The sequence below is a fragment of the Papio anubis genome, chromosome 6 (genome assembly GCF_008728515.1).
Source record: "Papio anubis isolate 15944 chromosome 6, Panubis1.0, whole genome shotgun sequence".
Classification (NCBI taxonomy): domain Eukaryota; kingdom Metazoa; phylum Chordata; class Mammalia; order Primates; family Cercopithecidae; genus Papio; species Papio anubis.
Window position 1 is genome coordinate 155,330,698 of NC_044981.1, and position 27,611 is coordinate 155,358,308.

Sequence of the window (27,611 nt, forward strand, 5' to 3'; positions counted from 1 at the left end):
GTTTAGCATAACTCTACCAAAGTCAGGTTATTGCTTCAGTTGATTATTGCTATGTAAAAACCCTAAAAGTTGGTGACCAAAAACAGTTACAATTAAACATTCACTTCATTACAGTTCTACAGTTTGGTCAGGTCTTAGAAGTCATGACTTGTCTCTATTCCACTTGATATCTGTAGAGACACTTGACTGGGACTGGAAGATTTATTTTCGAGATAACTCAGTCATATGGCTGGCTGCCAGCTGGGAGCTCAGATGGGAATGTAGATCAGGTCCTCAGTTCTTCATGGGGAGAGCTAGACTTCTCACAGAATAGCGGTGACAGGATCCCAAGAGAGAATGTCTTTATGAACAGATGTTCCAAGAGGACAGGCCCCAATTCACAAATGTTTGATCAAAGGCAGTCACATGGCCAAGCCAGTGTGAGAGAGGATACAGAACAATATTTAAATATTGAGTGTTATGGTTTATTGTAGGCTACTAAAGTAAAGTAGCTACTACTACTGCAGTGTTCTTCTCATTTTACAGCAAAGTAGCCTTTCTGGAGGACAACTTGAAGACTTAATATTTATTTATTTATTTATTTATTTATTTATTTATTTTTTTTTTTTTTTTTTTTTGAGACGGAGTCTCGCTCTGCCGCCCAGGCTGGAGTGCAGTGGCCGGATCTCAGCTCACTGCAAGCTCCGCCTCCCGGGTTCACGCCATTCTCCTGCCTCAGCCTCCCGAGTAGTTGGGACTACAGGCGCCCGCCACCGCGCCCGGCTATTTTTTTGTATTTTTTAGTAGAGACGGGGTTTCACCGTGTTAGCCAGGATGGTCTCGATCTCCTGACCTCATGATCCACCCGTCTCGGCCTCCCAAAGTGCTGGGATTACAGGCTTGAGCCACCGCGCCCGGCCTGAAGACTTAATATTTATAGTCTTTGGCCTAGGAATTTCACCTTTAGGGTTTATCCTAAGGAAAATATTTAAACTCCCTGGATCTGTATCAAGGCTTCATCTAGTTTTCATCCATAGCATTTTGCCCAGAGTTAGATAGCTGGTTAATGCAGGAATTCAGATTAAAACCAGATTTTCTAGTTCCAGAACTGTGTGCTTAATCATTGTACTATACAGCCTCTCACCCAGGGATGCCTATATATAATCATGTCAATGATATGAGAAGCTGATAATGTATTTAATAAAAATAAGATTTTTTTGTTTGTTTTTTTTTGTTTTTTTGTTTTTTTTTGAGACAGAGTCTCGCTCTGTCGCCCGGGCTGGAGTGCAGTGGCCGGATCTCAGCTCTCTGCAAGCTCCGCCTCCCGGGTTTACACCATTCTCCTGCCTCAGCCTCCCAAGTAACTGGGACTACAGGCGCCCGCCATCTCGCCCGGCTAGTTTTTTGTATTTTTTAGTAGAGACGGGGTTTCACCGTGTTCGCCAGGATGGTCTCGATCTCCTGACCTCGTGATCCACCCGTCTCGGCCTCCCAAAGTGCTGGGATTACAGGCTTGAGCCACCGCGCCCGGCCAAGATTTGTATATATAAAAATCTAAAAGGCTGTATACTGAAATGGAATATCTACAAGCCAGTATGTATGTTTTTTAATTGTAAGGATATCTTTTGTACGTCCACCATGCAAACTCAGTATATTCACATGTATATGTTTTGTTTTGTTTTTTGTGACAGAGTCTCACTCTGTCGCCCAGGCTAGAGTGCAGTGGTGCAATTTTGGCTCACCACAACCTTCGCCTCCTGGGTTCAAGCGATTCTCCTGCCTCGGCCTCCGAGTAGCTGGAACTACAGGCATATGCCCCCATGCCTGGTTAATTTTTATACTTTTGGTAGAGACAGGTTTTGCCATTTTGGCCAGGCTGGTTTTGAACTCCTGACCTCAGGTGATCCACCCGCCTCGGCCTCCCAAAGTGCTGGGATTACAAGCGTGAGCCACCGCACCCAGCTGTCACATGTATATGTTTTATATATATTTTAATTTTACCCTGATTCTCAAATACTGGTCTCCACCCTTTCATTCAAACATCAAAGAGCTATGTGATTGTGGTTGTAAATGCCACATGTAATGAATCTTGGAAGAGTATTCCATTCTCCCGTCCCCATCCCCCCTTCACACTGTAAATATAATGTAAATATAACCCTTGAGGAGGATGTCTTGAGATCCCTGTGGTCCATAGCGGCCTGATGCTCCATATGTAGAAGCTTAGAAAATACGAGTACTTACTGAATAGAGCTTCTTAACCAATATTCTTTAACTGGCTTCCACATCATAGTTTTACTTATAATGACTTTACACTCCATTCTCACAGTATTATTCCAAATCACTACCCTTAAAGAGGTAAAATATTATCGCCCATATCTGTCCCAGCTAAACCAGAATTACTTGGTGGTTGTACGAATTCTCAAGTTCCTACCCTCTTTCACATTTGTTAAGTCTAGGGCAGCAGTTATTCCCTCTGTCAGCCAGGCTGGAGTGCAGTGGAACAACCTTGGCTCACTGCAACCTCTGCCTCCCGGTCTCAAGCGATTCTCCTGCCTCAGCCTCCCGAGTTGCTGGAATTACAGGTGTGTGCCACCACGCCCGGCTAATTTTTGTATTTTTAGTAGAGACAGGGTTTTGCCATGTTGGCCAGGCTGGTCTCGAACTCCTGGGGCAGCAGTTCTTGACCCTGGATGCACTTGAGAATCATTTGAAAATGCTGATGTCCAGATTCCACCCTAGATCAGTTGCAGGAGATTCTCTAGTTGGTGTCACTTGAGTGTGTTTCTTAGCATGGACAAGTTGGGAAGATACAGAAAATAGTTTTGCATTTTAAAGATTGTCCAAAAAAGGTGTTAGACTATTAATAGACAGTTTTATTTCAGCATAAGCCTGTAGGATTATGTAAATCTGCATGAATTGTTGTGAATGAATTTTCCTTTAAAATAGAGTTATTATTGCACAGTTTCATTAGAGATTACTCATTGAAAACCTTGTGTGAGCTCTCCAGTGAGTCTTGTTGCTAATTCACAAATGAAGAATATGGGCAATGTAGGAAAATATCTGGAATTCCTTGGTTTATGGATTTAAGCTAGTCTAGATAATTCTCTACTGTTTTGGAAATTATACCATAAAGGATACTTCTTTTAAAATAACGAGGAATTGTATCACTGGAAGGCCATGTCCTTATTTTTTAAAGAAAGAAACTAAATACTTTGGCTTAGTGACAATCTACATTTCAAAGGTTCTCGGGACTAAAAGCTTATTCTTCATTTAAATGACTTCTTCTCAGCCTTATTAAGAGTTCATCTAGGTTATAAACCATATCTCCAGTTATTCATGCTGTTCCAGATTGGGTAAAACAGGTATCAAAAGTACTGAAGGGAGAAGTAATAGCTTAAGCACTTCTCAGTTTATCTTTTATCTCTAGATGTAGATATTTGGAGAAATGCGGCTGTTTAATGAGAACTGTAGTGGGGCATCCATTTACATCTCTTAGGATTGGTTGAATAGAGTATGGCCTATTGAGTATACTTTTGATGTTGTTGCCAGTCTCTTTTCAAATGTACACGTGACACTATCTGAAGAAATACTAGAAACACCTAGTAAACATTTTTCTAATATCTATTGTTAAGCTATATTCAGGTGATCACATTTTGAGGCTTGGTTTTCTGCTTGGCTATCAGTGATAATCAGGTAACATATAGGGTATCTGTGAGCTGCTGACTTTAATAGGTCAGCCTGTGTAAGTGTATAAGACCTACCTTTTTGGAGACCAATAATGTGGTAGTTTCTTATGCTTAGACTTGAAGGGAGCACTTGTTTTAGACCTCTATACCATGGTTTCAAAAATCTTTTCCTTAGTATGTAATGTCCATTTGCATTCCTGATGATCTTACCCTGTGTGATTAGTAATACTTTTTGTAGAAAATGGCTGGTTTAGTATCTGGCATACACATGTGTCTCTTAACATTTTATCACTTTGCAGTTTTGTTCCTGGTATATACAAATAGCAACAAAATAACATTGAACAATTCTCTTCAGGTTTTTAGTCTTGTTCTTTTCTAGTTCTTTGAATGTCCCAGGATCTTGTAATTATTTCATCACTTTTTCATGAGCCAAGCAAAATATATTCTCATCTTGCAAATGAAAAGCAAGATACCTACTAGCTTGAGCATTACCCTGAATTTCTCCAGAAGAGTACAAATATCGAAGTAGACTATAAACCCTTCTTTAATTCTGTTTATTAAATCAACAAATTGAGAACATACTGTACTTAATACATCTGTATATTAATACTGTATTTGGCAGGGAGTGGGGCTTTCCTTCAGTAAAGCAATTTCTCTCCTAATGGTTAAAGTTAGATAAATAACTTCACCTAAAAATGTGAATTCTCCAAGAAGCAGAGTTTATTCTGTGGTCTGATAGTTTTGTAAGTTCAAATTCGCTGGGCAAATTCTAAATGGCACTAAATTTTATTATGAAGGGCTGGTTCAAGAAAAAGGTATTAAAAGGTGGGAAAGATAACTATTGGAGGAATCTGACCTCTCCTTACCAAGTGACCCAGTCATGGGACAAACTGACATTATATGCCTTGTGATGTGATGCCTCAGAAAACATCAACATTCCTGTGGTTTAGGAACATTACTGCCAATAATGCATAACAAAACTGGTCATGAGGAAACAGACAAACCCAAATGTAGACTGTAGCTCAGATAGCTAGCCTGAACTCTTTATTGTCAATGTCTTCAATGACAACAAGGCAGGGGCGACTCTTCTAGGTTAAAGATGACTAAAGAGGCCGGGCGCGGTGGCTCAAGCCTGTAATCCCAGCACTTTGGGAGGCCGAGGCGGGTGGATCACAAGGTCAGGAGATTGAGACTATCCTGGCTAACATGGTGAAACCCCGTCTCTACTAAAAATACAAAAAACTAGCCGGGCGCGGTAGCGGGCGCCTGTAGTCCCAGCTACTTGGGAGGCTGAGGCGGGAGAATGGCGTGAACCCGGGGGGCGGAGCTTGCAGTGAGCCGAGATCGCGCCACTGCACTCCAGCCTGGGAGACACAGTGAGACTCCGTCTCGTGCCTTGAAAAAAAAAAAAAAAAAAAAAAAAAAGATGACTAAAGAAACAACGTGCAGTATATAATTCTTGAATATTCTAAAGCGTAGGGAATGGTGGGAAATAAAACCGAAAAGTTTAAACTGCACTCTAAATATGGGGCTAAGGTGTCTACCTGTGACCTTGAGATATGGTTTATAACCTAGATGAACTCTTAATAAGGCTGAGAAGAAGTCATTTAAATGAAGAATAAGCTTTTAGTCCAGAGAACCTTTGAAATGTGCAGTGGCTCACGCCGATAATCTCAGCACTTTGGGAGGTCGAGGTGGGGGGATCACAAGGTCAGGAGTTCAAGACCATCCTGGCCAACATGGTGAAATCCCATCTCTACTAAAGATACAAAAAAATTAGCCAGGCATGGTAATGCGCGCCTGTAATCCCAGCTATGCGGAAGACTGAGGCAGGAGGCAGAGGTTGCAGTGAGCTGAGATTGCGCCATTGCACTCCAGCCTGAGTGACAAGGCAAGACTCTGTCTCAAAAAAATAAATAAATAAATAACCACCAGAGGTGGGAGGATCCCTCCAGCCCAAGTGTCTGTTGTATGCTAGGATCTTGCCACTGTACTCCACCCTTGGCAACACAGCGAGACCCTCTGTTTTTTCCTGTCGTCTTTGATAATATTGGTAATCTATTTTATAGTTTTCCAAAGAAATGTTACTAAGTAGTGGTAACAGATTAGCATTTGGCAAATAACAATTAACAAAGGCATATTTTGAGTGTGGAATAAGATAGTTTTATAGACTCAGTGGATTCCAGGCAACGAACTTAACTTTTTTGAGATGCAGATAATTATAATTATCTGCTCTTTAAATGTTAGTTTGGGCCCTGACATAGCTTTAAGTGACTGTTAATATTGGGTTTCTTACATAGAACCCTTGAGAGCTATCCAGATTATTTGAGCCTCTGTCTTTGCTTCAGATATATGATGAAACGTGATTTGCAGAACTTTTGAACTCCATGAACAAAACTGAAGTCTAAAGTAGTCCAGGGTTACTCAAACTCACTGTCTTCGGCATTTGCTAATATATACCTATACAAATAGATGAAGGCTGTGGCTTACTTTTTGGTTCTTGCCCCATGCTATACTTTTGCTTGTCTCCCATCTTACCTGTCTGTGATCACTGTGCCCATATTGGCTGATCTATTGTTATTTACCACAAATAACATATTTCTTGTATTTCCTACAAATACTATTTCATACAGATGGTTGTATTTGACACTTTTACCTGTTAGGAAATAAAATGAACAGTAGCTAGGAAGAAAATTATGGCTTCCACTTCATACTCAGCCTGATACTAAGAAACTTCTCTTAAAATTGGGGGAAAATATGAATATTGGGGTGAGAGAATACTAAATCTTGCTGTTTAAATTTCAAAAGTTTTAGTCATCTTAAAGTAAGTTAACAATATTTAAGCCTGATTTACATTTAATTTCAGAATTCATTCTTTCTGGATAAATCTAGAGCATTTAAAGTGACATCCAAGATAAAACCTTTAAGGGATTTTTGCTGTAATTTGCCTCAGTAGTCTGACTCTTGTCCATACACTTCAAAGCAGATAAACCTAAGAATTAACTAGAGCCATCTGTTCTTAATTCTACACCTTAAACCTACATGCAGCTCATCTGTGGCTTCTACTTCTGTGGTAACTTCTCTGTTCTATTTTTTCTGTTCATAGCTATCATTTTTCTATTCAAACATATTAACTCCCGGTGCTCACAGGTAGGCACCTTAGCCCTATATTTAGAGTCCAGTTTAAACTTTTCAGTTTTATTTCCCACCACTGCCTATGCTTTAGAATATTCAAGAAATATATACTAAATATACCCTGTACTTACTTCTTCTCTGCATTTAGCTCACACCATTGTCACCGTTTTCAACTGTCTTATAGTATGGCTAGCTCTGTCCTGGCTGAGGCCATTGCACTCTAGCATGGGCAACAAGAGCGAAACTCTGTCTCAAAAACAAAACAAAAAAGAGTCCCGGCTGGCTGTATGCAGTGGCTCACACCTCAAATCCCAGCACTTTGGGAGGCTGAGGTGGAAGGATCCCTTGAGCCCAGGAGTTCAAGACCAGCCTGAGCAACTTAGGGAGACCCTGTCTCTAAAGGAAGGAAGGCAGGGAGGGAGGGGAAGCAGAGAGACCGAGGAAAGGAAAAAAAAGGAAGGGAAAGAATGAATGAATCCGGGCCAAATCAATTGTCAATTCCTTCGTGCTTTTTGTATTACACAAATGGTATTATGCTATGGAATATACTGTTCTGAAATTTTTTTGTTGTTGTTGAGGTGGAGTCTCACTCTGTTGCCCAAGCGGTAGTGCAGTGGCATGATCTCACCTCACTGCAACCTCCGCCTCCCGGGTTCAAGCGATTATCCTGCCGCAGCCTCCCGAGTAGCAGAAATTATAGGCTCGTGCCACCTCGCCCAGCTAATGTTTGTATTTTTAGTAGAGATGGGGTTTCACTGTGTTGGCCAGGCTGGTCTTGAACTCCTGACCTCAAGTGAGCCACCCGCCTCGGCCTCTCAAAGTGCTGGGATTTGAGGCATGAGCCACCGCGCCCGGCCTGAAACTTTTTATGTGTCATACATTCTAGACAGCTTTTCTGATTAACCTATGGCTGAGTTATATTTTGTAAAAGGCTGTGTAATGTAAGTTTGTAATGTAAGATTTATTGTTTCTGGTCTTTTTTTTTTTCTATTACAAACAATGCTGAAATATTTTTGTATGTGTGGAAATATTTGTAGGATTAATTCCCATTGAAATTGTTCATTCAAAAGTTATGTGCATTTAATACAGTAATGGATAATGTATTCACCAAAATGCCCCGCCTTCCTTTTTTTTTTTTTTGAGACAGTCTCCCTCTGTCACCCAGGCTGAAGTGCAGTGAGTGATGTGATCACAGCTCATGCAGCCTCAGTCTTGAAGGCTGAAGCCGTCCTGACACCTTATCCTCCCACTACAGGCATGTGCCACCATGCCCAGCTAATTTTTTTTTTTTTTTTTTTTAACAGAGTTTCGCTCTTGTTGCCCAGGCTGGAGTGCAATGGCGCGATCTTGGTTCACTGTAGTCTCCACCTCCCGGGTTCAAGCAATTCTGCCTCAGCATCCCAAGTAGCTGGGCTTACAGGCACCCGCCACCACGCCTGGCTGATTTTTGTATTTTTAGTATAGACAGGGTTTCACCACGTTGGCCAGGCTGTTTGCGAACTCCTGACCTCAGATGATCCGCCCACCTTGGCCTCCCAAAGTACAGGGATTACAGGCTTGAGCCATCATGCCCAGCCAGTTTGTAGTCTTTTTAACCATGGAAATTCAACTTTTTATGTGCTTATTTTCTAACCTCCTTGGTTGGTATATGTTTCATAAGGGCCAGGTCTGCACCTTATTCATCATTATAAATAATGATTCTACCTTATCTAGCATGGTGCCTTTTATAGATGATCAGTAAATAATAGTTTAGTCCTCCTGAAGCTGTAGGTAAAAAACCTGTCCTCCCTTCAGTCATTTTATAAAAGTTGAATAAGTTGAAAGTGACCAATCACAGGAGTTTCAGCAGTGAACAAACAACAACAAAAACCCCCCACATTTTCCACTTACTTATTTTAATCGGTGACGTTGAATTACAAGTCCTTGTAATGATCAGGAAGATGTTTAACAAGCTAAGTTAACCACTGCATATGTAATGGGCAAGTGATGTTCGAATTTCTTGATGTGACTTTAAACTCTAAAGAAGTCCTCATGCAAAAAGAAATCATAACCAGTTAAGAAAACTAAAAGAACTTTCTTAAGCTAATCATGATCCTCTGTAAGTATATAAACTATCAAACTATTAGCTAATCAGAGAAGGGAAAGGACTTTTCCCCCATCACCCCTCCCCTTTCTATTAGAGTGAATCAGATATAATCATGATTGTGTCAAAAGTTCAAAAGGGAAAATGGAAGGTAAAATGAGCTGAATTGGCACTCTTCTCTCAACATTGTACCTGTAAGCTTGATATGTTGTTTCAGAGATTAACTTTATAGACTTCCGTACCCAGAAGTATGAAAATTCTTAGGGGACTCTTTTCACAAGCTTGATCTTAACGTATTTGAATAAAGAGAGCAGTTAATCCCCTTTGTAAAGTAATTTGAGAGGAGGGAATTCAGAATGTAAAATCTCACCTGCAGAAAACACTCAGCTCTGTAAAGGCCTTTTTATCTTTAAGACACTTACAAAGACTTAATATTTTAATGCGGAAGGGTGAACTTGGTTAAAAAGCCAATAGGTGAAATTAGAGAGAAATAATCCAGTGCTTTCTTTCTGGGAATTATTCTACTCTCCAGGGGACCTAATTTTATTCCCTGTGGGGAATGAGAATACCCTCTGTACAACAAGCCAGCATCTTTAAATATAAGCTTGACTTTTAGTATAATAAGAGTCTTGTTAGGTGCAATTATTTCCTTAGTCATTAATACAATGAACAAATGTTGTGGTTACCTGGGAAAGAAAATTCAAGTGCTTTTAAATCTCTTGTGAGATTTGGTTTCATGCTTGAAACCTATACGCTGTTATGCCCAATAGCATCTGTTGAGAATTCTAAGCTATAAGGTATACAACATAGAGAAGTTAATACACTTAGGAAAAAATTGAGACCACTACAAAATGGATGTAAGGTCCTTAATAAAAAGCTTTTATTGTGTTGAGTGACAGCTATTTACCAGTGGCATTAAGCTTAACAAATAGGTAGAACTTTCTTAGGAGTTAATATTACAAGATGATGTCCCTGTATACACAGTAGGAAGCCAGTCTTTCCTTCAGGTGGCACTTAACTTTTTTCTTCCAGTTGTAAAACACTTTGCAGTTCTATGCAAATTCTGTGCTAATTAATTCAAGGTCTGAATTAACAGACAGAATATAATCTAAGAGAATATATAGTGTTGAGTAGTATTTTTGGTAGAGTATGGCATTAGTTATTGTGTTAAGTCATTTCTGTCACCTACAAACTCTGTGATATTTTGCACATTTTAAAATCTTTTTGGCTGGGCACGGTGGCTCATGCCTGTAATCCCAGCTCTTTGGGAGTCTAATACAGGTGGATTCCTTGTACTCAGGAGTTCAAGACCAGCCTGGGCAACATGGTGAAACCCTGTCTCTACCAAAAGTACAAAAATTAGCCAGGTGTGATGGCATGTGCCTGTAGGCTGAGCTACCCAGGGGGTTGAGGTGGGAGAAATCACTTGACCCTGCTGTGATCATGCCGCTGCTCTCCAGCCTGGGTTAGAGTGAGATCCTGTCTCAAATAAAATAAAATCTATCTTCTTTTTTTTTTTTTTTTTTTTTTTGAGAGAGGGTCTCGTTCATTGCCCATGCTGGAGTGCAGTGGTACAATCACAGTTCACTACAGTCTTGAACTCCTGGGTTCAAGAGATCCTCCTACCTCAGCCTCCCAAGTAGTTAGGACCACAGGCACATGCCACCATGCCCAGTAAATTTATTTTATTTTTTGTATAGATGGAATCTTTTTATGTTTCCCAGGCTGGTAACTCTTGGCGTCAAGCAGTCCTCCCACCTCAGCCTCCCAGAGCACTAGGATTACAGGCATGAGCCACCGTGCCAGGCCTGAAATCTCTTCTTAATTATAAAATACTGGTCTCATACCACTCCTAATAGTCTTTAGTGTCTTTAGTCATAAACCATTTCTTATTGGATTTGGTAACATCTTTTTTTTTTTTTTTGAGTCAGAGTCTTGCTGTCGCTCGGGCTGGAGTGCAGTGGAGCGATCTTTGGCTCACTGCCACCTCCACCTCCCGGGTTCAAGCAGTTCTCCTGCCTCAGCCTCCCAAGTAGCTGGGATTACAGGCGCCCGCCACCATGCCCAGCTAAGTTTTATATTTTTAGTGGAGACGGGGTTTCACCGTATTGGTCAGGCTATTGGTCAGGCTGATCTCTTGCTGGTCTCGAACTCTTGACCTCGTGGTCCTTCCACCTCGGCCTCCCAAACAGCTGGGATTACAGACGTGAGCCACCCCGCCAGGCCCAGCATATTTTTTCTTTAAAAGGAATCCAGTAAAAGATAATAGAAATCTTTCTTGTTACTTTTTTTTAAATGTAGAAGTTGACTGAAGTGGCAACAAGTAGCCTTTGCAATCTTATAAAGAACAAAGTCTCCAGAAATTTTCTTACATTCTGGTGTAACTTCCAAGTACTGGGTGTTATGTTTTCGGTTCTTGCCCTCGCTTTTAAAGCTCTGGGTTTATGAGCTTGGTCTACTGAGTACGATTTAATTTCCTACTAGTGGTAAGACCACAGACACTGTATGCAGCACTTTCCCTGCTGTTTTTGGCATTTTTTAGGTGGCCGTTAAGAATAATGTTTTATTTAGGTCTTTTTTTATGCAAGATCTAATCTAGTCCTCTTAACAAAATATTTTGTTTTCCTTTAAAAGTAGCTAAGTGGGCGGGTTACGGTGGCTCACGCCTGTAATCCCAGCACTTTGGGAGGCTGAGGTGGGTGGATCATGAGGCCAGGAGATGGAGACCATCCTGGCTAACACGGTGAAACCCGTCTCCACTAAAAATACAAAAAATTAGCCGGGCGTGGCGGCTGGGCCTGTAGTCCCAGCTACTTGGGAGGCTGAGGCAGGAGAATGGCATGACCCTAGGCTGCGGAGCTTGCAGTGAGCCGAGATCGTGCCACTGCACTCCAGCCTGGGCAACAGAGCAGACTCTGTCTCAAAAAATAAAGTAAAGTGAGCCAGCACAGTGGTATGACCCTGCAGTCCCAGCTACCTGGGAGGCCAAGGCGAGAGGATTGCTTGAGCCTAGGAGTTTAAATCCAGCCTGGGCAATGCAGTGAGACCCTCTCTCTGGGAGAAGAAAAAGAATTTCTACATCAATGGGCAGTGATAGGCATTGAGACATAAGTTGGGGTTTTGCTATAATGAATGAGCACCAAGAAAATTAAATTTTAAAATTGAAAAGGTTAATTGTATTTCCCCTATGAGGACTGTTTGCTGAGGTACTAGCTAGAAGAATAGTCAAGAGCTAACCTTTTTTCACCCCTGCTTAGTTGACATTTTTAAAGCTCACCAAAATAATAAGAAAATGACCTACATTTATGCAGATAGCCCCAGGCAGAATGACATCCAAAAGCATGCATGCAAAGGTACATTTAAAAGTTGTATTCTTGTGTAAATACTTTTAAAGAACTAGTGGGCCAGGCAGTGGCTCAGGCCTGTAAGCCTAGCACTCTGGGAGACTGAGGCGGCAGATCACGTGAGATCACGAATTTGTGATCAGCCTGGCCAACATGGTGAAACCCCGCCTGTACTAAAAATACAAGAAAATTAGCCAGGCCTGGTGGCAGGTGCCTGTAATCCCAGCTACTTGGGAGGCTGAGGCAGGAGAATCACTTGAACCCAGGAGGCGTAGGTTGCAGTGAGCCAAGATTGCATCTCTGCCTGGGCGACAGAGCGAGACTCTGTCTCAGAAAAAAAAAAGAACTAGCAAAGTTTTTTTTTGTTATGGGTAAAAGGTCATCTTAAAAACCTCATGATTTCGGCCGGGTGTGGTGGCTCATGCCTGTAATCCCAGCACTTTGGGAGGCCGAGGTGGGCAGATCACCTGAGGTCAGGAGTTCAAGACCAGCCTGGACAACATGGTAAAACCCCATCTCTACAAAAATACAAAAATTAGCTGGGCATGATGGTGGGTGCCTGTAATCCCAGCTACTCAGGAGGCTGAGGTGGAGAAATCACTTGAACCTGGGAGGTGGAGGTTGCAGTGAGCCGAGATCGTGCCATTGCACTCCAGCCTAGGCAACAAAGCGAGATTCTGTCCCAAAAAAAAGAAAAAGAAAGTCATGATTTCTTTTGGTAAGGTAATCAGATTTGCCATATTATCAATTGGCAAGCCTAGATTCCCCCATTCCTCCATTTTTTTGACGTTTCCTTAATGTACTTCAATTTAGGAGTAACTTTTTTTGTTTCAGACAAATCTTCCTATTTTCAAGCTGAAAGAATCTACTGTTAGAAGAAGATACAGTGACTTTGAATGGCTGCGAAGTGAATTAGAAAGAGAGAGCAAGGTAAGAATGATTCGAAATGCGGTTTTAAAGCAAAACATTCCAAGTTTTAATGTTTAATATTTCTCAGGAAAATGATCTTGAATAAAATGGGTAAAAGCAAATGTGATTTCTTTTTTTCAGATAGTTCGATGTCATTTTATAGAGGTAGAGTCTTTGTAAATTTTCCTTAGAACTCTTTCTCTTGTCTACTTTGGCTCAGTTGAGGTCTTTGCTGACTCACACTTGAATAACACTTCTTAGAATCTTCTTGCTATTACTTCCTTCCTTTCCCTCATCGTCCTATTCCATCTTCCCCTCTCCACACACTTAAGCCAGGTTTCTCTTTCTCAGTACATTTTATAAATGTCAGTGTATTTCCAATTTTGTTTTACTGACACATAAGTTTTTTTCATCACACGTGTTCATGTAACAGAAGTTTCATAAAGCAGTAAAAGACCTCACTCTGTGTGATATATGTTGATACTTTTCAGATTAGCGTTTTTAAATGATAGCCGTGATCCACTAGTGGGTTGCTGCCTGCAATTTAAAAACACTGTTACATGCCTGATCTTCTTAGAATAGAATTTGGTAGCTTTGGCTTCAAAATAAGTTAAAGCAAGGTCTCACTCTGATGTCTCTCATTTCAGCCCTGCCTCAGAATGACATCAGAGGCAAGGAGTCATGGAAGGACATGGTATGCTCAGAATGATGAAAAGTTATTTTGTGACTAGAAAGTAGGTGAAAAGAAGTGGGTATGGTAGGAGTCCTGAACTAGATGAAGGCTAGTTTGTACTCATTTCTCAAGTTTAATAAGTGTTTTGGTTGTTTTTTTTGTTTTTTCTGTTTCTAGCTTAAAAATGGCTGCATAAGAGCACAAAATATGCAGATAATAGCATTCCAACAAAAATATAAAGAAGGCCAAGCATGGTGGCTCATGCCTATAATCCCAGTACTTTGGTAGGCTGAGTCAGGAGGATCTCCTGAGCCCAGGAGTTCAAGACCAGCCTGGGCAACATTGTGAGTCGCGCCCCATCTCTTCCAAAATGTTTAAAAAGGAATAAAACTAGAAATACAAAATCCATGTTAAGAAAGCTCTAAAACTTTACCAGAAAAAATAAGACGTAAATAAAGAGCGACCAGGTGCAGTGGCTTACGCCTATAATCCCAGCACTTTGGGAGGCCAACGCCAATGGATCACTTACGCTCAGGAGTTCGAGACCAGCCTGGGCAACATGCGAAACCCCATCGCTACCAAAAATACAAAAATTAGCCAGGCATGGTGACATGCACCTGTAGTCCCAGCACTCAGGAGGCTGAGGCAAGAGGATCACTTGAGCCCAGGAGGCAGAGATTGAAGTGAGCTGTAGTCTTACAGCTGCACTCCAGCATGGGCACCAGAGCCAGACCCTGTCTAAAAAAAAAAAAAAAAAAAAAAAAAGTGTGATACTGTATTCATTGTAATACTGTGTTCCTCGTTTGGAATATTTACTTTTGAAGATTTGTTTATTTTATGAACATTTTAGAGAGCTCATTCTTTGTGTTCTAGGAGTTATGGGTAGAGCTATGAACAAATTAAGGTCCCCTCTTTTATGGTGCTTATATCTTATTAGGTAAATTGCAGCGGGGAGGGGGTTGTTGAAGAGAAGGCAGGAAAAATGTAGTAAAATATATAGATGTCATATGATGAGAAGCTCTAAAAAAAAAATAAGACAAAGCTAAACTAAGGGAAGTAGGAAGTGCCAGGGGAGCCACTCTCATATAGAGCGCAGGGAAGGCCTCGCTCTAGGTGACATTAGCAGAGACCTGCATGAAGTAGAGCAGTATCTTCTAACTTATTTATAAATTCATAAGATTCTAGTAGAAATTTCAGTAGGGGTGTTTATAAACTTGAAGATTTATATATGAGCTTTAGAATCAGTAAAAACTCAAGAATAACCAAAAAATATTTTCAGTATATAGTGGGCAGCAGGTGTTTGTTCTACCAGACGTCAAAACATATCTTAAAGCTATAGTAATTCAAACAATGTGGTGTAGTCATATGGCACTTAATGATGAGAATACATTTTAAGAAATGCATCCTTAGGTGATTTCATTGTTTGTGCAAACATCATATGAGTATACTCACACAAACGCAGGTGGTGTAGCCTGCTACACACCTAGGCTATATGGTACAGCTTATTGCTCCTAGACTACAAGCCTATCCAACATGTTACTGTACTGAATACTACAGGCAGTTGTAACACAGTGGGAAGCATTTGTGCATCTAAACATAGAAAAGATATGGTAAAAAATACAGCGTGGAAGAATTTTTTTTTTTTTTTTAAAGCACTGACAATTTTTTAAATGGTACACCTGTATAGGGCACTTACCATAAATGGAGCTTGCAGGATTGAAAGTTGTTCTGGGTGAGTCAGCGAGTACGTGGCAAGTGAATGTGAAGACCTAGGACATTCCTGTTTATTACTGCAGGCTTTATAAACACTGTACATTGAAATTTATAAAATATTTTTCTTCAATAATTAATCTTAGCTTAGTTTTTAAACTTTTTACTTTAACTCTTTGACTCTTGTAATTTAACACTTAGCTTAAAACACAAACGTATTGAACAACTGTACAAAAATATGTTCTTTATATTCTTATTTTATAAGCTGTTCTCTATTTAAAATTTTTTTAACTTTTTCTTAAAAATCAAGTCACAAATATACATAGGAGCCTAGGCCTGCACACAATCAGGATCACCAAGACATTTCTAGGCAATAAGAATTTTTTACCTCCATTATAATCTTATGGCACAACCATTATTATCTTATGTGGTCCATCTCTGATGGAAACTGTTATGCAGTGTATATTGCTTTAGGTTGGGCAGATAGATGAGTGGAATGTAATAGAGTTTAGACTTTGACCCATGTATTTATAGGGAATTTAGTTCATAACAAAAATAACATTATCATTCAGTGGGAAAGGAATTCAGCAAATGGAGTTGAAATATTTGTCTATTAGGAAATAAAGATTTGTATCTCACTATATACAAATTACAGATGGTTAGGAGATTGATAGATTAATTGATTGACAGAGTCTTGCTCTGTTGCCCAAGCTGGAATGCAGTGGTGTGATCATAGCATACTATAACATCCTCCAACTCCTGGTCTCAAGTGATTGTCCTGCCTCAGCCTCCCAAGTAGCTGGGACTACAGGCATGAGCCACCATGTCCAGCTAATTTTTAGAATTTTTTTGTAAGAACGGGGTTTCACTATGTTGCCCAGGCTGGTCTCGAACTCCTGGCCTCAATCCTCCTGCCTTGGCCTCCCAAAGTGCTGGAGTTACAGGCATGAGCCACCACACCTAGCTGAGAAGTGTCTTGATTCATAGGCTTTGGGCTTTGCTTCACATACCATGTGGCACACTGGAAATGTTTAATAAACTTTTGCTGAATAGTATATTTTGCTTTTTTAAATTATTATTATTTTTATTTTTAGTAGAGATGGGGTTTCACCATGTTAGCAAGACGGTCTCGATCTCCTGGCCTCGTGATCTGCCCACCTTGGCCTCCCAAAGTGCTGGGATTACAGGCGTGAGCTACCCCGCCCGGCCGCTTTTGTTTTTAGTAACAGCTTTATTGAGATATAATTCACATACCATGCTCTTCACCCATTTGAAGTGTATAATTCACTGGTTGTTAATATGTTCGCAGAGTTGTGCAACCATCACTATTTTAGAGCACTATTCAATTTCAGAGCATTTTTATCACCCATTAAAAGAAACCCTGTCCCCATTAGTAGTCACTACTGATTTTTCCCCAACCCTTCCTCACTCAGCCTGAGACAACCACCTGCTAGTCTCCTTTCTCTGTGGATTTGCCCATTCTGGACATACATAAATGAAAGCCCAGAATATGTGATCTTTTGGGTCTGGCTTCTTTCACTTAACATGTTTTCACAGTTCATGCTTTTCTAACATGCATCAGTACTTCATTTTGTTTTATTCCTAAATAATATCCTATTGTATGCTTATACCACATTTTATTTATCCACTTATTTGGTGGACATTTGGTTCTACTTTTTGGCTGTTTTTAGTAGTGCTGCTGTGAACATTTATGCATAGGTTTCTGTCTACATGTGTTTTCATTTCTTTTCAGTATATACCTACCAGTATATTGCTGGGTCATATCATAACTCTTTTTAACCTTTCGAGGAATTGGCAGACTGTTTTTCCAAAGCAGCTGCATGATTTTAACATTCTTACAAGCAATGTGAAGTTCTACTTTTCTCCACATCCCTACTAATTAATTGCCTGTCTTCTTTATTATATTGCCTGTCTTCTTTTTTTTTTTTTTTTTTTTTTTTTGAGACGGAGTCTCGCTCTGTCGCCCAGGCTGGAGTGCAGTGGCCGGATCTCAGCTCACTGCAAGCTCTGCCTCCCGGGTTCACGCCATTCTCCGGCCTCAGCCTCCCGAGTAGCTGGGACTACAGGCGCCTGCCACCTCGCCCGGCTAGTTTTTTGTATTTCTTAATAGAGACGGGGTTTCACCGTGTTAGCCAGGATGGTCTCGATCTCCTGACCTCGTGATCCGCCCGTCTCGGCCTCCCAAAGTGCTGGGATTACAGGCTTGAGCCACCGCGCCCGGCTTGCCTGTCTTCTTTATTATAGCTATCCTACTGTTTGTGAAGGGGTATTGCATTGTGGTTTTGATTTTTATTTCTCTGATGGCCACTAATGTTGATTTTTTTTCATGTACTTACTGGCCGTTTATGTATCTTCTTTGGAGAAATCTTTATTGAGATCTTTTGCCTTTTTAAATGGGTTCATCTTTTTTATTTTAGAGTTATGTCGAGAATATATAAGACTCTTAGAGTTCCCTATCAGATACGTATTTTGCATGTATCTCCCAGTCTGTGGGTTGTTTTTCACTTTCTTGGTGTTGTCTTTTGAAGCACAATACTTCACATTTACCATTAGACCAGTTAAATAGATTGAGAGTTAAATCCATGTGAAAGTTGTACTCGTATTACAGTATTGGAAAGAACAATGTAATCAAGTTATTTTGTGGTATATTAGTACTTTTAACTAAGATCTGTTAAACTAAGCTAGAAATTAGCCGACATGTATTGTGGTCAGATCTTTTAGCTTTTATTCTAGTTTACTTTACTTTCAATATATTATGCTCACCAGATACTCTGTTTCTCACCCCACATGTATGCACATATCTTTGCATTCGTGACCTTTTAATTAGTATTAGATTTTTTCTTTTCTTTTTTTTTTTTTGAGACGGAGTCTGGCTCTTGCCCAGGCTGGAGTACTGTGGTGCAATCCCGGCTTACTGCAGTCTCTGCCTCCCAGGCTCAAGCAATTCTCCTGCCTCAGCCTCCTGAGTAAAGGGGTTACAAGCGTGCACCACCATGCCCGGCTAATTTTTTGTATATTTAGTAGACACAGGGTTTCACCATGTTGGCCAGGCTGATCTCGAACTTCTGACCTCAGGTGATCTGCCCACCTTGGTCTCCTGAAGTACTGGGATTACAGGTGTGAGCTACCGCACCCAACCTGGTGTTAGAATTCCAATTAGGTGTTTTCAGACTGCTTTAGCAAAAATAATTTGATGTAGAAGAGAATCTTAGCTGGATAAGCCATTTATGATTTTTATAGGTCATTAATCCTGTTGCCTACCACCTCACCATCCATTTGAATGACTAGTTTGAATATATTAGGAAGAATGTATCTCTACAGAGGATAATATAGCAATCCTTTTCTTAAATTTCCCTTATATATGAAATTTATATATATTTAATTTTATATATATATTCTTAAATTTTTTTTTATCATTTTCCTTCTTTCTTTGACATCCTCGAGCCATACTTTTCTTAAGTTTCATGCTAAATTCTACCCTGAATTAATGATGGTCGTTTATTTAACACACTGGTTCTAGATTCTTTTTCTAAATAATAATTGTGTAGATACAGATATTTTTCCCTGCTCACCAGATAGCCATTCTACTGGAACTTAATGGTTAGCATTCCTTTGTTTCTCAGTTATAAAAGGTCCCTGCAGATTTTAACTCTTAGCTAAACAGATGCTAACATGGGAGTGAGATCTAAGAATGCTAGCATAAATTTACAGAGATAAATCCTTAGATATCTTCATCATTGGTCATCTGGGGAGAGTAAATCTAGGAAGGGATTATAAAGTTTATTTGGACGTTTCGTTTTTTTTTTTTTTGAGGCGGAGTCTGGCTCTCTTGCCCATGCTGGAGTGCAGTGGCCGGATCTCAGCTCACTGCAAGCTCCGCCTCCTGGGTTCACGCCATTCTCCTGCCTCAGCCTCCCGAGTAGCTGGGACTACAGGCGCCCGCCACCTCGCCCGGCTAGTTTTTTGTATTTTTTAGTAGAGACAGGGTTTCACCGTGTTAGCCAGGATGGTCTCGATCTCCTGACCTCGTGATCCGCCCGTCTCGGCCTCCCAAAGTGCTGGGATCACAGGCTTGAGCCACCGCGCCCGGCCAGACGTTTCGTTTTTTGTTTTTATTTTGTTTTTTGTTAATCTACATGAAGTCGAGTTGTTCTTTCCCTTTTTTACCCTATTGAATTTTGTTTGAGGATAAACTCCTTGGTGTAGAAACTGTATCAAGGGTTTAAAGTTTTAATTTTTTTGAATATGTGTAATTTTTATTATTAGTGAAAAGAAATATATATATGTATCAGTTTACTATCTATATTTCTCCTTGTTCTAATTGTTTGCTTACACATTTTTCTGTTTGGTTTTAAAGTAAGGATCCAGCTAAGTGGTTGGTCATTTAACAGATATTTGAGCTTCTGTTGTATGCCCAGTTTTTCTTAAAATAACCACAAGAAGCCTAAGACAGGGGTCTTGATTTGAAGACATTAGTATGATAGATTGGTGGTTTTCCACCAAAGACAGTTTTATCCCCCGGGAGACATTTGACACTGTCTAGAGACAGTTTTTATTGTCTCAGCGGGGGGTGCTATGATGTCTAGTGGGTAGAGGCCGGGGATACAGCTAAAGAAAAGAATGCCAGTCTGGACAACATGGTGAAACACCATCTCCACAAAAAATAGAAAAATTAGCCAGGCATGGTGGCATGCTGTGTGCCTGTAGTGTCCCAGCTATTCAGGAGGCTGACGCAGGAGGATCACCTGAGTCTGGGGGAGGCTGCAGTGAGCCATGATTGCACCATGGAACTCCAGCCTGGGTGACAGAGCAAGACCCCATCTCAAGAAAGAAAATAATGCACAAGAAAGCCCCCCTGTACAAAAATTACCTGATTCTCAATAATGCTAGGATAGAGAAACCAAAGAAACCTGTGAAATAGCTAGGTGCTATTTAATCAAAACAAGTATTTTGAGCTCCAGAATAACATTTTTTAAAATTTATTTATTTTTTTTAAGACGGGGTCTCGCTGTCACCTAGGCTAGAGTGCAGCAATGTGATTTTAGCTCACTGCAGTCCTGAACTCCTGTATTCAAGTGATCTTCCCACCTCTGCCTCCTGAGTAGCTGGGACTACAGGCTCACACCACCACACCCCGCTAAGTTTTTTTTTTATTTTTGTAGACATGTGTCCAGGCTTGTGTTACTCCTGGTCTCAAGCAATCCTCCCGCCTTCCTTGGCCTCCCAAGTGCAGGGATTGCAGATGTGAGCCACTGCACCTGGCCTATAATAATATTTGAGCTCTGGATAATTCCCAGAAGGGAGAGATCGCAGGAGTTGACCCTTGGTTAGGCTTTGAAGGGGAAAATTTGGGATCTTCCTATAGTGCGGGAAGGGAGAAATGACAGGTCTTTGGGAAAATACAGCAGGATAGGACATTTGGGAGAAAGTTGACTTGTTTCTTAATTTAGGAAACAGAATAGTGACAACTAGAGTTATTGATATTTTGTCATCACCTCAAACACAAACAGGAAAGACTATAATGCAGACGGTAAGAGGTTGAAGAAACCAGAATTCTTTTTTTTTTTTTTTTTTTTTTGAGATGGAGTCTCGCTCTGTCGCCCAGGCTGGAGTGCACTAGTGTGATCGCTGCTTACTGCAAGCTCCGCCTCCTGGGTTCACACCATTCTCCTGCTTCAGCCTCCAGAGTAGCTGGGACTACAGGCACCCGCCACCATGCCCGGCTAATTTTTTGTGTTTTTTAGTAGAGATAGGGTTTCACCGTGTTAGCCAGGATGATCCTGACCTCATGATCCGCCCACCTTGGCCTCCCAAAGTTCTGGGATTACAGGCGTGAGCCACCGCGCCCGGCTGAAACCAGAATTCTTATCTAACCATGTTGCAGAGAGAACATTAACATTTCTTCATTTAATTGAGAGTTGATTTTGATCTCTGCAGTTTCTATTGCAAGAAGGCATTGCCTTCTCCAAGTGGCATCACAAGTGTCTGAGGGGCATGGTAACCTTTATTTCAGTATTGTGAGTGTTCTCTTTGTATACCTGTGCTTCGATAAGGCCAAGAAAATTAATATAAGCTCTGGGCCCTGCCTTTGAGTTAGGAGCTTTTGTCTGATGGGCTATTCTGCATTTATCTAAACATTTGGTCTTTTTTCAGTGTATTTTTTGCTCTTTTATATTTAAACTAGTTTGACCAGGTGATGGCTGCCATAGTGAGGACTTGCTTTGTGTTCATGCTGTGCTCTATACATTTTCACAACCAGTCATCATGATCAAGAACTTTCCGTCTTCATGTTTTAGGTCGTAGTTCCCCCACTCCCTGGGAAAGCGTTTTTGCGTCAGCTTCCTTTTAGAGGAGATGATGGAATATTTGATGACAATTTTATTGAGGAAAGAAAACAAGGGCTGGAGCAGTTTATAAACAAGTAAGTGCTTCCTATTCCTCAAAGTGTAGCAGTGAGGTATGTTTTGAGACTACTTGAAGTGACTACTTATAGTTTAGATGTTAAGCTAAACTGCACTGTTGCCTTTTAGCCATTTCCTAACTTTTCATATCATTTAAACAAAGTAAAGTATCCGACAAGTTGAATATCATGTGATAAATATTAACACACTTGAGTGATTGAAATGAGCATCTTTGTGTTGACCTAAGTTTTGTATTTGTTTTTCTTGGTTAATTTATGCAAATTACATTTAAAATTACGGCATTTAAAAAATACAGTTTTACTTATGATTCTTTCTGATTTAAGGTATGTTCTAGCATGAACAATAAAACTTACAATATACTTGCAATCATCTTGTCTGATTGCAGATGGAGGTATTAGCATGTCTTGTATAAAGGTGCACATTTTTAATTTTCATGGTAAAATGTATTCTTTTAAAAATGTAAGAGGACTTAGGATTGTTTCTCTCTTACTTTAGAAACTCTTGATAAGCTCAAACCAATATTTTTAGCTTTTAATTTTATTCCCGTTTGAAATACAGCTATTTTGTAAAGTAATAGAAAGCCAAAATGATAGAAAGATTTATGCCAAGAAAGACCTCACTGTAATTGTGCATTGGCCTTAAACTAGGAAAAGTAAATCAAATCCTACAGAATATGGTAATATGAGCTTACACTTTAAATTTTATCTAGTGATTTGAAGATGCATGAGTGGTAAACAGAAGAGAAAGGGTTACATAAAGCCCTTGGTTATCTACTATAGCACTCAATCTTCATTGTCTGTAAACCTTTTTTTTTTTTTTTTTTGACAAAGTCTTGCTCTGTCACCCAGGCTTTGGAGTGTAGTGGTGCAATCTCGGCTCACTGAAACCTCCACCTCCCAGGTTCAAGTGATTCTCATGCCTCAGCCACCTGAGTAGTTGGGATTATAGGTGCACACCATAGTGTCTGGCTTATTTTTGTGTTTTTAGTAGAGACAGGGGTTTGCCATATTGGCCAGGCTGGTCTCGAACTCCTGACCTCAAGTGATCTGCCTGCCTCAGTCTCCCACAGTGCTGGGATTACAAGCATGAGCCACCACGCCTGGCCTATATTAGATGTTTTTAAGTTGTAAGATAGGAGTCTGGTTGCCCAGTCTGGTTTTAAGCAGGCAAAAACAAAATGCCTGGATATTTGTGCCTGTTTTTTTAGTATTTGGGGCTTTTATTGAACTTCATTGTATTTCTAACTTCAATCCTGTATCTTCTCCTCTTTAAAATAGATTCTGGCCTGGTGCAGTGGATCACACCTGTAATCCCAGTACTTTGGGAGGCCGAGGTGCGCAGATCACTTGAGGTCAGGAGTTCCAAGGCCACATGGCAAAACCCTGTCTCTACTAAAAATACAAAAATTAGTGGGGCGTGGTGGTGCACGCCGGTAGTCTCAGCTACTCAGGAGGCTGTGGCAGGAAAATCGCTTGAACCTGGCAGGTGGAGGTTGCAGTGAGCCGAGATCACGCTACTGCACTCCAGCCTGAGTGACAGAACAACACTTTATCTCAAAAAAAAAAAAAAAAAAAGGTTCTTACGATCAATTGACATGTTTCACTTTTAACATTAAAATTAAAGTTTCTTATGAATACACCAGCTATATGTAAAGCTAATTGGATACATGTACCACATGCAGTGAAAAATTTGTGATTAAATGTTTTCTAAATTAAGAGTTGTGAACCAAACAAAAGAACATATGCTATTAGTTGATAGTGCATAGCTTTATGGACAGTCCAGAATAATACTTATTAGTAAACTGTACATGCTTCTGGGCCAAGCATGGTGGCTCATGCCTGTAATCCCAGCACTTTGGGAGGCTGAGGTGGACAGATCACTTGAGGTCAGGGATTTGAGACCAGCCTGGCCAACATGGTGAAACCCCGTCTCTAGTAAAAATTAGCTGGGCATAGTGGCACACGCCTGTAGTCCTAGATACTCAGAGGGCTGAGGCACAAAATCACTTGAACCCAGGAGATGGAGGTTGCCATGAGTCAAGATCAGGCACTGCACTCCAGCCTGGGCAACAGAGCAAGACTCCATCTCAAAAAAAAAAAAAAAAATTATACATACTTCTTAACCTTAAAATATGTGTTTTGAACTCCCCCACCTTGTGTAAAATGTTGGACTAAATTTATATTTTTTATTCTTAGGGTCGCTGGTCATCCTCTGGCACAGAATGAACGTTGTCTTCACATGTTTTTACAAGATGAAATAATAGATAAAAGCTATACTCCATCTAAAATAAGACATGCCTGAAATTTGGCAAGAAGGGGCAAAAATGTGACTATTAATGATTGATAAGCACCAGTGAAGAAGTTCTAACTTTTAGCATGCTGCACAGAAACTGGTATAACATGCCTTCAGTATACTAACACTCATATGCTCAGTTTTGTTTTGTTTTGGCAGTTGACAAGAAGTTAATTTGCTTTAGTGAAAATCCCTCATTCCAGCCTTTCTATATAAATAGCTCTTCCTTGCTGTTTTAATGTGGTGCACACTGTAGCCTCACAAACCTGTTATTCCAATGTAATCTGCAGTGTCCTAACTAAAGTTACTGGCTTGGTCTTATTTGCACAGTTTTTGTGTCTTGTTTGCTTCTTGCATCTGATTAACTAGAATATTTCTCTTTCCCCCTTTTAATGTGTGATGTCACTTGACCCAATTTATGTGTAGGAGCACTACACCATTGGTTTCCAATACTGCACACGTAAGATACATACTTGTGTGCAGAAAGTATCTTCCTTCAGGCTTGTAATACCCTTCACATGGAAGATTAATGAGGGAAATCTTTATATTCTGTATAAAAACAAAATCAAATTTATATACTAAAATCATTTGTCTAAAAATTTAAGTTGTTTTCAAATAAAAATTAAAATGCGTTTCTGATATGCACTGATTGTGTTGCCTCCAGCTTTTCTTTGCTCTCTATGAGTGACTGCTTAAGTCACTTGTTGAGAGGGATTATTTACTAATTATATACTTCTCATTCCTGTCATTCCATTCCCTTTAAACAGTGGTGACATCAAATATACTTCCACCCATTGAATGGGGTGTTTTCAACAACAACAAAAGTGATATACTAAAAAATTTATTCCTTAAGACTTACTGAATCATTTTGAAGCACTTTTGTGTATTTCAAAACTGTTTTATAATCTCAAGTCATTTATTAAAAGGACTTTTAAAGATAACTCAATACCATTTCTCCTATTTTTCAGAAGTTTTTTCCTAGTTCAACTGAGTGACTTGTTTAAATAAATTTAGCAGGGGTGTAATAACTCTTCTTAGTCAGCAGGTTTGTGCTTTCTCTTTAATTTGGTTTGGGATACTAGCACACTTTATCCTCTTTAAGAGAAGGGCACAATCTTGTAGCCTGACCTGCAAAAATGATAAGATACCAGAAAATACATGACTTCTTGCTGCCTAGCTTGTGTTGTGGTCAGACCTTTCAGCCAGAATGTGGTCTCTAGTTTGAGTCTGTACAACTTCTGGTGGTTTGGGGACCCGTTGTGACTTGGAGTTAAATCCCAAGGTAAAGAAATTTTGTCCTCCTACAACAGAGGCGTCTCCTCTGAAGATGGATCAGTCCATTTAAAAGGAAACAAGCTTAGGTCTTGGCCAAACTAGGACGTCCACCAAGCAGATGGAAGTCATAGGAAGAAGTCATAGTTGCCCCATAAGGCCTTTCGTTGCTCAAACAGTATTTCACAGTTCCCTAATACTGGAGATTTCAATTACCGTAAAGTAAGAAGGTACAAAGCTAAGCAACACGTAAGTTTTATTTCAGTGAACTGAGAAGTAAAGTCAAAGGCTGTCAGTTTTGGGTATGCAGAACAGAATAATGGTAGCTCTGCAAAACCAAATAATTCTTTAAAGCAGTGGTTCTCAGCAAGGCACAGTGACTTGCACCTATAGTGCCAGCATTTTGGGAGGCCAAGGCAGGAGGATTGCTTGAGGCCAGGCGTTCTGAGACCAACCTGGGTAACATAGTGAGACTGTGTCTCTACAAAAAGTTTAAAAATTAGCTGGACATGGTAGTGTGTGCCTGTAGTCCCAGCTACTTGGGTGGCTAGCCGGAAGTGTATCTTGAGCCCAGGAAGTTGAGGTTGCGATGAGGCAAGATCATGCCACTTCATTCTAGCCTGGGTGAGAGTGAGACCCTGTCTCAAAAGAATTTTTTTTTTTTTTTTCTGTTAAACATTAAAATAAAGCAGTGGTTCTCAACCAGGGATGATTTTGTCCCCCAGCGGATGTTTGGCAATGTCTGAAGATATTTTTGGTTGTCTCAACTAGGGAATGTTACTGGAATGTAACAGGTGGATGTCAGAGATGCTGCTAAACCTCTTACAATGAACAAGCCAGCCTCCCACAACAGAAAAATGTCAGTAATGTCAAGGTTTCCACTCACCATGGAGTCTTGATTTTGATCACTCACAGACAAGGAATAGTGTGGTTTAGGATGGTTTGTACCAGCCTGCCCACTTTTAACCTCTACCACAATTTCCTAAGGGCAGGCATGCTCTTGAAAAGTCAATGGTTTTAAAGTAGGCGAAAAGTTTATTCCAGGTAACATGTTTTTGCCTAATGGAGGAGGGTACTTTTCAGTGATGTCTCGTAGGAAATTGAGACCATGGTTTATAGTAAAACTATGCCTTTAATCCACTAAAGTAAAAATACAGGTGCTCATAATTCTAACTACATAGGAGGGGATTCCAGAATCCCTTAAGAATCTTCCTAAAAAAACTAATTTGGCAGTGAATTACAAAGCAATAGATGGGTAATTCTAAGGAATCTCAGGCTCTGTGTCCATTGTTTAAGTATTTAATTGCCTTGTCTCAACTCCTGCCAGTTATAAAGGGTCAATATTGGTGGTAACTTTAGTAACTTACATTGAGGATTACATGTAAAATTCATAGAACAGTGTCGGAACATATAAAAGCATAATAATAGTTATTAGTTGACAGTGGTAGTCATGGATACAACAGTAGTAGCAGCAAATGGTACCACTCTTACTCATTTACCATGGCAGTTCCAGAATAGGTTTATCTGGTATTTGGTTTGCTACCCAGAGGTTCTGCCATCATGACCCCTGGTAGTGATTATGACTTGGGGGAAGGGGTGTTAGGGGAGGAGGAGCATCTCCTTTTTATTACATCCCATGGTTTTTCCACTCAGCCCTCTTTGCTAGGAGGCCACCCTAGATTAAAAGCTGTCCTGTTGTGTCCACTTGCTTTGCCTTTTTTGGTTACATGAGTGGGGTGAATATGGCCAATGAAGGAATAAGGCTGTGGCCCCCAGGCCTTTACAGATAAAATGTGTTTGAGCTATGGATGGACAGAGTTTAGGCCACTCCCTGGCATATAGATTAATATTCAGTGGGTGCCAGCTGCTATTATTAACAAAACGCCAGTGTTTAGGCTAGGAAAGGAGTTAAAACTGTTTTAGGATAGAGATAATAAGTTTGTAATAATTCCACTGTGATCTCTGTCACAGAACTTCCCTATGAGGTACATAATGTTATTTTTACAAATGAGAAGACTGAGGTTTTGGAAGCTTGAGCAGAATTTTCAAGGTTAACCGGGAGAGGATGGTACTGGATATAAACTG

At 40.2% G+C, this 27,611-nt stretch overlaps 1 protein-coding gene and 1 long non-coding RNA gene across 3 annotated transcripts in view; one reads left to right on the top strand and one right to left on the bottom strand.

The window, feature by feature from the left end:
• LOC116275388 (sorting nexin-3) overlaps positions 1-25,195 on the top strand; it is a 51,620-nt gene extending 26,425 nt beyond the window's left edge. The window contains exons 2-4 of one of the 2 annotated variants that reach the window (XM_031667552.1): positions 13,062-13,157; positions 21,837-21,961; positions 24,158-25,195. In XM_031667552.1, coding sequence (XP_031523412.1) covers positions 13,062-13,157; positions 21,837-21,961; positions 24,158-24,263 — 327 coding nt within the window. In that variant the 3' untranslated portion in view covers positions 24,264-25,195. Of the gene's footprint in view, positions 1-13,061; positions 13,158-13,783; positions 14,114-21,836; positions 21,962-24,157 lie in introns of those variants that run through there. The other variant, XM_031667553.1, reaches the window with a different exon arrangement.
• Positions 13,591-26,460, bottom strand: LOC108585642. Its single transcript, XR_001902243.2, has 3 exons — positions 26,413-26,460; positions 15,506-15,617; positions 13,591-13,673 (listed from the first exon to the last, which is right to left on the bottom strand). It is a non-coding gene; the product is annotated as an uncharacterized LOC108585642 (long non-coding RNA).
• Positions 26,461-27,611: the final 1,151 nt, after the last annotated feature.